The sequence below is a fragment of the Diprion similis genome, chromosome 7 (genome assembly GCF_021155765.1).
Source record: "Diprion similis isolate iyDipSimi1 chromosome 7, iyDipSimi1.1, whole genome shotgun sequence".
In the NCBI taxonomy this organism is placed as follows: Eukaryota; Metazoa; Arthropoda; class Insecta; order Hymenoptera; family Diprionidae; genus Diprion; species Diprion similis.
This window is the reverse complement of record NC_060111.1, coordinates 9,745,749-9,758,561: the sequence shown is the minus strand read 5'-3', so window position 1 is coordinate 9,758,561 and position 12,813 is coordinate 9,745,749. Positions and strand designations below refer to the sequence as shown.

The window sequence follows — 12,813 nt, the reverse complement described above, 5'->3', positions numbered from 1 at the left end:
GAGCGTAGAATATGCAGAGTTCGAAGTCCAGATCACCGATCTCGCCGTTGTCGTCAGGTGATTCTTCTTTCTGTTGATTGGTCGTTTGTTACCTCCATATAGTTAGCCCCCCATGTGTGTGGATTGGATTAATTCTTTTTGCAATCGTTTGTCGGTCGTTTATCGGTCAATGATGGACTAATCCGAACGTTTGTCGGTTATTCCTCGATTAGAAAATAATTTTTCAAAATTAGCATAAAAAATTTCTCTAGTTGGCCCCTTGACGGAACTGTTTCCGATTAATTTTGATGGTAATCGATCTAGAATCGTTTGTCGGTGATTGATGGATCATTCTCGCATAGTCAATTTGGATAGTTTCTGTAAAATCGTAGAAACAAAAATCTAATTCCACGCAGCGATTAGCAATAGACAACCCAGATTAGATTTTTGTTTCTACGATTTTACAGAAACTATCCAAATTGACTATGCGAGAATGATCCATCAATCACCGACAAACGATTCTAGATCGATTACCATCAAAATTAATCGGAAACAGTTCCGTCAAGGGGCCAACTAGAGAAATTTTTTATGCTAATTTTGAAAAATTATTTTCTAATCGAGGAATAACCGACAAACGTTCGGATTAGTCCATCATTGACCGACAAACGACCGACAAACGATTGCAAAAAGAATTAATCCAATCCACACACATGGGGGGCTAACTATATGGAGGTTCGTTTGTTCACTACCATAATTGGGTCATCCCTCTAGTGACAAATATCGGTTATGACTACGTCACGCGTTTTCGAATATGGCCGATAGATGACATGTAATGTTCTGCCCGTTATTTCGTCGTTGACACCCTCTCGTGCAAGTTTTCAGCGCTGCACCTTACTGTCAATGTTGCCTATCGTTAGGGACCTTTAGACACAGGCATATACGTAGGGTGCTTCCCGGTCAAAATTACCGAATGGAGAGCGATGGCTTACAGCAACTTAGTGTTCGTTTCCACCGGTTTCTTCGTATAGATAGAGGCCATCTTCCCACGATATATCAGGGTGACTGTGCAGTCACATGACAGCCTACAGCAAGTCAAAGTCGTGGACCATGACTCATAATGATTATGGTCCTCACCGACAAGAACGCAGCATTGGTTCGCGAAGATCTCTCAATAGTGGTATCAGCCCGAATCATGAATAATAAATGATTCCAGCTTCCTGCAACTCTTTAATAATGGCGAATATTTCGTTGGAACGGCAGGTATTGCTTGCAGCCTACGACGCCATAAGTAGTCGGAGACGATCTATAATTTCATTTCGATCATCCCAGTTATAGTCGGGTAAACCTTTACCTAACTTTTTTGGTGAGCCGACATGTTGTGCAATGAAATTTTTATATCTAGAACTTTTTGGGTCGTCGCAAAGACTTTTACTGGCTTAGTAACGTTTCCGATGTGCATTTGTTATCCTTACAGTTCTTATGTGATTATTCTTGCCCGTATCATTCACAACCGTGGTATCTGGTGATTTTTTAAACAGTAATTCGCGTAATCCTGGCGCTCTGTTGTAAATGTTGTCTCCCACGTTGATCGGATTATCGCTGAAATTGATTTGCGAATCACCAATCGTCATGCTGTTTGCCAAATTTTGAACGCCGTATCTAGTATCTAAATCCTTCTTTTTGCTCGTGTTGAACATTTTCAAATATAGCGCCACGGAATCCACTGTTTTCTTCATCGGCCTGCTTGTAGTGGAAAATTTACCCAGTGTTTTTCCATTTACATACTCGAATCCTCCTCCTCATTCATATCCTCATCATCGTCATGCTCGGTACTCTCATCTACTTTTTCTTCATCTTCTGCCATTGTAACATCAGACAGTTCTGTTTTCATTTCTTGTTTAATATGCTGCTGCTACTACTTTGAAGTATCCACCAATTCTTGCAACGGTGTTACTAAAGACTTGAACATTTCCCCCATAACCTGCTCGGTCGTGTCTTTGTCCAGCTTGACCATCTTGTGCTTCCGACGTACGACATCGCTTGTTTTCGATATTTCATTCAACGTATCGCTATGCTGACGAATATTGGCACTCTCCATGTTGGCGACTTGACTGTCACAATTAAACTGTGCAAGTTTGTATTAGTTTATGCTTATAACGCAGTCAACCCCCTTCCTGTATCTTCCACCGTTGATTTCACTATCTCTATCAATCACGACAAAACTATATTCACCATCATTCCAGTATGCCAAGCACAAGTTCTTAAATTGTTGATACGTCATGTCGGTGTTTACGTGATCGTTGTATATATGTTTTAGACTCATTTCATCCTGTCAAAATACCACCGATAAATTTGCATTGTCACGCACCAGGTGTTTTGGAATACGCGCATACATTTTACTGCGATAAAAGCTATTGAGGTCGCGATGCCTGCCGATGTTAAAGTATGTTTTGATATTATCTTGCTTCTCGCACATCGTCGAAAATCAGCAAAGAGTTGAGGTACGCATCTTCCAGTTTTACAACCTCCTCGTTCTCACCAAACGATAAATAACCCACACCCTGCATGGGGTCCAGCAGCTTTTGAAAAATTGATATTTCGGGTGAATGAAGGATTTTGAACAAACGTAAACATTTTCAAATCTTAACCCATTACCACAACTTATGAGTAATAATCTCATGATGCTTGGTTAACTCGACAATAATAACTTACAAGAAATGCTTCTCAACACCCGAACGGGGATTTTGGTCACATATTCTCTTTTGGGTTGTCGGAGGTCCCAATAAGAAAACCCTGAAACTGTTTTCCTGCGAATTTAGATTTTCAAGAAGTACGAATTAAATTTTTTTTTTCTCCAAGTTATATGCTGAACTATTTTGCAACATAATTATTCACACGGTCTGTAATAATTTAATATCAAGGCATTGTTTTCGCATATATGAATATCTAGATCCCCTGAAATTAGAAATCTTACACATTCTCGCATTTTCTATTGATTATTCCACCCCGGAGAGCTCTTGTATGTATTAAATTATATATTCTTTCTGTCAATTGTGTATATAACGATCATTATAGAATCTAACCTGTTGCAATAAACAAATAAACATTATACGCCAAGCATTAATCTTCGTCGCTAATAGTAATGTACAAGAATGAAGAGAACAAAATTTTCAACAAAAAAATATTCATAATACTTTTATGTAGTGGTAACGGTCTTGGCGAGAAGCGCGCTTTAGAGTGATCTAAACTTTGCGCACCACGCGGCATCCCGCAGCGCCGGAAGTGCTGGTCCAGCTGCGAGCACAGGCTTCAAAACTCGATATTTCCACGAAAAAAATTGTACGGCAATTATCAAAAATGCATTTTTCAATAAAATTTAGTCAGCTTTCGTATTTTTTCTGTTTCATCACCGTGACTTTGCTTTTGACATTTAACGCGTATTCGAAGGCCGTTCCCTACATTTGTGGTCTTAACATGACCAAACTTCTTGAGCGAATAGCTCAATTCGGCAAAGGTAGAATGACGACAAATTATATATCTCAGTTATCTGTATACTGATTGCAAAAAATTAGGGAATTGATGCTTTCGGAATTTTATTCCTAATAGAATGCAATAATATTCTTGCCGTGTAGACCGTCCAGGTCGTCTAGACCGTCTTTACTCTTCAAGATAAAGAGACTCCATCGGCTCCATCAATCATCATTTTTTTCTATTTTGATGTACTTGCTGCTTTTTCATAGAGCAAGGGTCTGCTCCATAATTAAAAATATTTATCGTATTCGTATTCTAATTGGTACTATCGAGCCACACTGCCTAGGCACTATGTCGTAGGCAAAGTAAGGCAAAGTTTTTAGATCGACAACATACATTTCGTAAACAGTTAAAGGTAAAAAAATCAAGTTGACCGTCCTTAAAATTTTTCAAATCACAAGCATCACTTCTTATTATTAGGCCTATTTAGTTATAACAGATAAGGCAATACCAGTTTTAACTTACGTATTTCTCGATTTCAGGTGTAAAAAGCCGACTTAGTCACTTCGTGGACTTAGGAGTAGAAACAATATGGCTAAACACAATCTACCCTTCACCTCTCTCAGATTCAGGGTACGACGTGACGGATTACGTAAACATTGATTCTGTTTATGGTGACCTCGACGATTTCGATGAACTTATCACTGCGGCTCATGACCTTGGTAAGTTTTTCCTTTAAAGCGTACGTCCTTTATCGTGTATCTCTGGATTTTGGACGTTTCCCTTACTTGAAAAATAATATACTATCGAAATGATGTTATAATTTTAGGGCTCAAAGTGATTCTGGACTTTATTCCCAACCATTCAAGCATCAACCACACCTGGTTTAATGCCTCAGCTTATCGTACTGATCCTTACACGGACTACTATATCTGGGATAATGGAACTACGAATTCCAGTGGATACAGTCTTCCCCCCAACAATTGGGTAGGTTCAAATATGATGAAAAAATTGTTGAAACATGCAAAACAGCGATAAATATTTTCTTTCATCACATTATTTGTAGTATAAACTATTTATTGTTAATTAAAACATTGACTACATTGAATTGCCCATTTCACACAGGAAAGTATACTATCTGACGAAGGAGAAGGCTCTGCTTGGTCATGGAACGAAATTCGTCAACAATGGTACTTGCATCAGTTTACCGCAAACGAAGCCGACTTGAACTTGAGGAATGATGCTGTAATCGAAGAACTCCTGGTAATATAATTTAATGAACATGTACTTAATTTCATAGGCTTCAGGTATGTCCGCGCTCCAGAAATGAAAACCTGATTAACAGGACACTTTTATTTAGTCGTTTCACATGTCACTGCATGTAGCTACGGAGACAACATCGATCATCCTTCAATCTATCAAAACGATACTCTGTTTACACGACTGTTCTCAATAATCATTTCAGAGCCGTTAAAACAATATCACTATAAAGTAAGGTGAATCGAGACTGGTGAGGTAAATAGGGGACATTTTTATTGGTTCCGTACTAAAATTAATGATATTTACTGTCAAACCCGCCATACCGTGTTGGATATGTTCCAATTTAGTCTTGTCAGCAAGTGTGATTCATGCTAAAGATCATTATAATTCTCCGAAAAATATGAGCGATAGCTCATTCGATTCGGAATGTGATTCTGAGACATGATCATCTCTCTATTTTCCCCACTGATAAAAATTGCAATTGTAGTTATTAAAAAATATATAAAAAAACGAAGCCTCAGTTTTTTGGCAATAAATCAAAAAGTATTAGCGCTAGCGAAAATTAAAAAAAACCTTCTTAAACAAGAAGAAATTTCCAATAAAAAAATCCACGCCTGCGAAATTCTACCTCCAGTATTTATAATTTTAATTCAACGTTGAAAATAGAGCTCCGCGCGACCGTTACTGCATGGGTGCGCCGCGTTTAAAGACAGTACACCGGACAGAATAATTTTTTGATTGTATTAAATATCAGTTTAAAAATTTGATTAAATTATGGTATATTCTTGAGACGTGTGTTGCGGTATAGAGGGACGGTATTGACGAGTAGTTGTCTTTACGTCCATATACCTACCCGAGATGTTGTTACGGGTGCCTTTGGGTCCGATCCCGTCGCGTGTCCAGACGAATAAGGTATAAAATCGACTGACTTCTATTGTGGAAGAAGGATGGTTAGCCGATTTTTTTGTAGGTTCATTAGATACGGACGAACATATTTTCACTTACGCCCCAAAAAGTTAGGTCCGGATTTGTCCGTAACGATTGTTTAAACTTTTGAGACCCCATATATTATTGAATAACGTATTTGTTATGGGTTTTACGCGAAAATTGTTCAAACAAAAGTTGTTCGTCTCATCATTTTGAAAAATACAAGACGTCGCGAGATCGATTATCATTATTTGTTTAGTTGCAAAATGGAAAGTTCCGTGGAAATAAAAAATTTCTTTTTTTTGTTATAAATTAATGAATAAATAACATGTGGTTTTGGAACTCACGGTACAGATAATATGAAGTGTCTTCAAAATTATCGTGCAATGCGCTTTTGCTTGTGTTATATAGTTGAGCAACAATCCGCGACAAGCCAAAATCCGTATATCGTCTGCCCTTTTTTATTTAATTGGCCCACGGCTTGTCGAAAAATCATGGAGTCAGTTCGTTAGTAGTACATTCCATAGATGAAAAAAAAAAATTTTTTTTACTCGAAAATCATAATTTTTAGGCGACTTGAAATTTTTGGCTTTTAAACAAATAGAGATATCTCCGGGAATATTCATATTATTGTAAATATTATGATAGATTGTACTTGCCCTTTATTTGACGAGTAATTTAAAAAAAAAAAGACCCGAATATCTCGATTAGAACCGGAGATAACGGTGTTTGAATGTTATTATGTTTATTGTTGTTGTAATTAATATTTCGGGGGAGAAAAAAATATCAGTCTTCTCTCAACACCCCAAGCCATCACCGTGAATTTTTTCCGATCCCTAGGTGCGTTATATCTAGTAAAAAAAAATTGCTTAACGTTCGTTGAGAACCGTTAGCCGGAGGAATGAAGCCGGGCGGCGTGGTGGGGGGCTCGAGGCTTCGCGCGCGCGGCTGGACTCACCGCTTACTTAACAAACCAATAGCTCGGTTAATAATTATCGTAAAATTTTTTTTTTTCTACGAACTATGATATTTTTTACTCAACAATTTGAATCTGCAATTGGATTTTTAATATTTATAATTTTTTTTTTTTTTTTTTTAATTTTAGTCATATTCTTAGGAAATATTGCTATAAATAACTTTAGATATATAATATCTGAGTTTTCAGATTAAATGAAATGAAATAAAACCTAATTACGGTGGTATGAGTATGTATACATATATATATACACATATAATGGAAGACCGAGAGAGAGATTCCAAGCGTTGTAACTGGTTTTTGCTATTATATTTTTATACATTAGACTTGTCCGAAATTAAAAAAAATAAAATAAAAATACGTAGGGTAATGGTAGGAAAAATTAAAGTGATTCAAGCGTCAATTATATTTAATTTTCCAATGCATAAAATAATAGTGAACATGTGACTATAAATATACATACATTTTTTTTGCTCGAACTTGTGCATACATATTATTTTATACGATAAAATTATTTGTTACATTATTGTCATATTACAAAATACACAAGTGGGGCCCAAAATCATACAAAATACAAAAATACATACAAAAAAATACATATCTAAAGTTATTTATAGAAATATTTCCTAAGAATATGACTAAAATTAAAAAAAAAAAAAAAAATTATAAATATTAAAAATCCAATTGCAGATTCAAATTGTTGAGTAAAAAATATCATAGTTCGTAGAAAAAAAAAAATTTTACGATAATTATTAACCGAGCTATTGATTTGTTAAGTAAGCGGTGAGTCCAGCCGCGCGCGCGAAGCCTCGAGCCCCCCCACCACGCCGCCCGGCTTCATTCCTCCGGCTAACGGCGCTCAACGAACGTTAAGCAATTTTTTTTTACTAGATATAACGCACCTAGGGATCGGAAAAAATTCACGGTGATGGCTTGGGGTGTTGAGAGAAGACTGATATTTTTTTCCCCCCCGAAATATTAATTACAACAACAATAAACATAATAACATTCAAACACCGTTATCTCCGGTTCTAATCGAGATATTCGGGTCTTTTTTTTTTAAATTACTCGTCAAATAAAGGGCAAGTACAATCTATCATAATATTTACAATAATATGAATATTCCCGGAGATATCTCTATTTGTTTAAAAGCCAAAAATTTCAAGTCGCCTAAAAATTATGATTTTCGAGTAAAAAAAATTTTTTTTTTTCATCTATGGAATGTACTACTAACGAACTGACTCCATGATTTTTCGACAAGCCGTGGGCCAATTAAATAAAAAAGGGCAGACGATATACGGATTTTGGCTTGTCGCGGATTGTTGCTCAACTATATAACACAAGCAAAAACGCATTGCACGATAATTTTGAAGACACTTCACATTATCTGTACCGTGAGTTCCAAAACCACATGTTATTTATTCATTAATTTATAACAAAAAAAAGAAATTTTTTATTTCCACGGAACTTTCCATTTTGCAACTAAACAAATAATGATAATCGATCTCGCGACGTCTTGCATTTTTCAAAATGATGAGACGAACAACTTTTGTTTGAACAATTTTCGCGTAAAACCCATAACAAATACGTTATTCAATAATATATGGGGTCTCAAAAGTTTAAACAATCGTTACGGACAAATCCGGACCTAACTTTTTGGGGCGTAAGTGAAAATATGTTCGTCCGTATCTAATGAACCTACAAAAAAATCGGCTAACCATCCTTCTTCCACAATAGAACCTAATTTTATTCTCCTGGACTAGATAGTGAAACGGAGAAGGGCGAGCGTGGAGCCCTATTTTCAGCGTTAAATTAAAATTATAAGTACTGGAGATAGAGTTCCGGGAGTCGGGCCTTTTTAATTGGAGGTTTATTCTTCAAGAATATTTTTTTAAATTTTCGCTAGCGCTTATATTTTTAAGTTATTGCAAAAAAACTGAGGCTTCGTTTTTTTTCTTCTCTTTTATTATTAACAATTGAAATTTTTATCGGCGGGGAAAACAGAAAGATACTTATTTCTCAGAATCGCGTTCCGAATCGGATCAGCTATTGCTCATACTTATAGGAGAATTCTAACGATTTTTCGCAGGAATCACACTTGCTGACTAGACTATATAAGCGATTAGCTTGTACGCGGTAAGGGAAGGATGGGATAGTTATTTAGTTGCCACCATTATGTATTCCCATCTGTCTCAAGATATCCAACAGAACTACTCGCATTTTCACAGGCGTAAACAAAAATTGTAAAAAACCATTCCCAGATGTAGCTGGACTAATTGTAAATTCAAATCCCTGTTTGCGGACACGATGGGTAAGCGACGTGACCTGTCTTAGAATTTTCTCGGGCTGCCACTCAGGTGCCGCTTGGCGTGCGAGGAATTTAAACCCAGATTCTCCGGTTCCGCAATCTCGCACGGGAGCACGACGCTAGTCCAGTAGATTACCCTTCACAAAATTTTGTCTTCGTTTTGTGATGGCATTTTCGCACTACACAGTATAAAATTTGTGCAGCTAATTCGTATTTCTATTTAATGGGCTCCTTACCTGCACCGGCTTTGGAATTGTATTCAATTTTCTTTAACTTACTCCGTTCTGCCTTCAGCCTTAGCCTGCAGTGAGAAATGAAACGTAGAATAAAGACTAATTCTAGTATCATTGATACTTGCATCTAATGCTTTTTGTGAAAGTGACTTTGAGAGCTACCAGTACTCAAGTGATTTCAAACACAACCCAACTGCAAGTGTAAATTATGAAATTTTGTATTTACAGGACATTCTTGATTTCTGGTTAGATAGAGGAGTAGATGGTTTCTACATAAATGGAGTCCCTTACTTCCTCGAGGACGACGATCTGACTGATAATCCCACAGGTTCTTTAATCCATACCTTTGGTCTCGCTGATAACGTCGGCCTGCTCTCTAAATTCCGAGAACGCATAGATACCTGGGTGTTACGTAACAACAACATCACAAAGCACGTGACACATGTTTCCGTTTTCCTTAAAATTATATTATTTGTTCTACTGGACACGTCTTCCTTCGAAAACTAACAGTTTTACCTTTTTGTTTCACTAGATTCGTGGTCGCAGAAGGTTTTGAAAACACTGAAAATCTAATGGCGTACTATGGCAATGACACAAACAAAGGTATCGCACCAGTGAACATTCATTTCATCAAGGAGTTCACCAGTACTACCAACGCCTCCTACATCAAGAGTACAATTGATGAATGGATATCGGCACTTCCATCCAACCAAACCTCTAACTGGAAGGTAACATAATCACCAAACTACTTTTTCGTAACACCTGCATGGAAAGTCCACTTTTATGCACCATTTACAAGCACCGAAAGTGGCCTTTTATACACATGTTCGGGAAAAGCTTTCGCGCATTGCTAGCGGTGCGAGAAAAAATTCTTCGCACATTGCTGGCGGTGTAGATGGTCTGTTGGAAGTCCGCTTTTCCAAGATTACCGGACGTTTTCATTCTTTGACTGGTTTCAATTTGTCATGTCAGACTTTCCATTACAGGTGTAACAAAAAATGGAGTTCGATACTAGTGCGAAAGTTGGCAATGCCAACTCGCGTGAATGCGCCGCACTCGTGCGGGCATTGCCAACTTTGCGCACTAGTATCGAAAAATACTATTATAGACTTATAGAGATAAACGGCACCGTCTGTGCACCGAGCTGAAGCCATAATAAGAGAAACAGAACAACATCTAGAGCCGGCCGTCTCACTGTAATCGATGACCTGGCAGGGGCGACATATAGACTTATACAAGTATACACCCTGTTTGCCTCATCGCTTTCCCCACCTGGTGGCTGCTCCCCACTCTTTCGATCGTATAACAGAGAGCACTGGCTCCAGGATTATCTCTGTCCATCTGTTTGGGCTTCAGCGGCCCCGTAAGACCGCGCAGTCTATCTCTCTATAAGTCTATAACTATTTCAGAGTTCCGTCCTTTATGAGCTGTAGATGATATTGTGTTTTCCTTAGCTTTCCAACCAGGATTATTCCCGCATTTCGTCGAGATATGGCCTCAACCGTGCCGATGGTCTGAATATGTTCGTCCTTTCATTGCCAGGACGTGTTTTCACATACTACGGCGAGGAAATAGCGATGCTTGACACCACTGACATAACCTATGCAGAAACCGTTGATCTTTTGGCTTGTGCTGCTGGAGAGGACAGCTACGCAGATGTAACAAGAGATCCGTATAGAACACCCATGCAGTGGGACGCCACGTCTAATGCAGGATTTACCGAAAGCTCGAGTGCTTATCTTCCTGTGCACACAAGTTACTCAACCAGAAATGTAGAATCACAACTAGCTAGCACATTGAGCAACATTCAAACTTACAAAGCAGTTTCAGCGTTAAGATCAAATCCAACATTTAGTTATGGAACTTATGAGATTGAAACTGCAAACAACGACAAAGTTCTTATTGTGCGAAGGTATGCCCTGACCAACATCCATACATGCTGTTCTATTTTTGATGAGTGATGGTGGTATAGTTGTTGCAATGAAAACTATTCATGACCTAGATCACTGGACGATAACCCAACATACATCGTGGCAATCAATCTTGCCTTGTCGAAACAGACCGTCAATCTTACCGACGTATTCTCAGATGTGTCAACCAATCTCACACTTGCTGTTCGTTCTGCCAATGCTGTTTTCGATAAGTATGTCTGTGTGATATTCTAAACAAATCTCTAGAGGTAAACTAATCACAAAATGCCAATTCTTTTAACGTTGAATTTTCTTAAAAATTCGTTATAAAGTATTGTCAGATACCTCAAGATTTATCTCCATTATTTCTGTAACAGCACTAAAGTCACCAGTGATGGATTTACACTGACAGCCAATGCTGCGGTTATACTAACGGACGCCGTTGATGATGGTGAGTCTTCTTCCAGCGAGGGCCTAGCTGCATCTACGAAGAATATAGTGCTACTTTGTGCATTTGCTATTCTCAGTTTTTAAGACTGCATGCTTCTCCTTCAGTAACTAATCCTAATTCTCGAATGCGTAGAATGCACGTTCTTGTTTTTGCAGTAGAATTGTAAGAGAGTAGTGAGTAGAACACTGTGCCTTAAGTTCGAAAGAAATATGTGTTTAGAATCTTGCGTGTACGCTACTAGTATGAAGTAAATTATACCTATACAGAGAGCTGGAGAAAATGACGGATTACAAGAGAACATCCGCGTTTTTTTTTTAAACAATACGAAACAAATTTCAAATTCATCCTCGATATTTATACCTTTTTCGGTTAGACTTTGGTAAAGATATGATACTGTGTGATTAAATTTCTTCAACTGACAAGGAACGTCAGTTTATTGTCCCCCTCTGATTTCGTTGAGACGCTCGTATGTTGTAGAACATTGAAAACTGACAGACGCATCTTTCTTTTATCTCCGGAAGATACGATTCAAAGGGGTGAAAATTACCCCCAAAGATGGGCACCAAATGTGGTGATTTCTTGATGCGCTTGATGTATTTGAATGAAACCAGCGCTTAAATGTTTCTATTCATTATCAAAATATTTCAGCGTTGGTTTCATTCAAATACATCAAGTGCATCAAGAAATCACCCCGTTCGGTGCCCATCTTTGGAGGTCGTTTTCCCCCTCTGAACAGTTTTCCCACGGATTGAAAAAATACGAGTCTCTTAGTTTTCAATGTTCTAAAACATACCTGAGTCTCGACGAAATCAGAGGGGTACACCAAACTGATTTCCCTTGTGAGATGCACACAGAACATGTATACAGAACATTTTTTACTTCGATCATTGAATTGAGTATTGAACTTTGCAGATAGGTACATGCATGTAATTGTCACGATGCCACTCCAAAACTGAGCGGGAAACCCCGCACATGTACATACATATGAATCAATTTTAACTCTATCAGTTTTCTGGCTTTCGTAAAAACTGATGCAATACGATAGTTGGTTATTTTTTTTTTTCTTTAACAGGAAATACTGCGTAATAATTGATGAAGTTGCAAGCGTGTCAACAGTATCCGTGTAAAAATTTTTTCAGCGTTCAAATTCAATTTCAGCTGTCGAATATTTCCTGAAATGTATCTTAATAATAATAATAATCACAATTAATGTCACAGGCAGCTTGTTCGGGGATTGATGGGGGGATGGGTTAGTGACCATCATTATGCGTCTGTAGTCGTGTTAAGCGGTTATCCTA

At 37.8% G+C, this 12,813-nt stretch overlaps 1 protein-coding gene across 1 annotated transcript in view; it reads left to right on the top strand.

The window, feature by feature from the left end:
- The window catches only part of LOC124408169 (maltase 1-like), a 33,544-nt gene extending 21,731 nt beyond the window's left edge, over window positions 1-11,813 (top strand). Inside the window, exons 2-9 of the mRNA XM_046884909.1 lie at window positions 3,993-4,172; window positions 4,280-4,437; window positions 4,576-4,713; window positions 9,383-9,585; window positions 9,687-9,882; window positions 10,609-11,066; window positions 11,157-11,297; window positions 11,442-11,813. Coding sequence (XP_046740865.1) covers window positions 3,993-4,172; window positions 4,280-4,437; window positions 4,576-4,713; window positions 9,383-9,585; window positions 9,687-9,882; window positions 10,609-11,066; window positions 11,157-11,297; window positions 11,442-11,598 — 1,631 coding nt within the window. The 3' untranslated portion in view covers window positions 11,599-11,813. The remainder of the gene's footprint in view (window positions 1-3,992; window positions 4,173-4,279; window positions 4,438-4,575; window positions 4,714-9,382; window positions 9,586-9,686; window positions 9,883-10,608; window positions 11,067-11,156; window positions 11,298-11,441) is intronic.
- The last annotated feature ends 1,000 nt before the right edge of the window (window positions 11,814-12,813 follow it).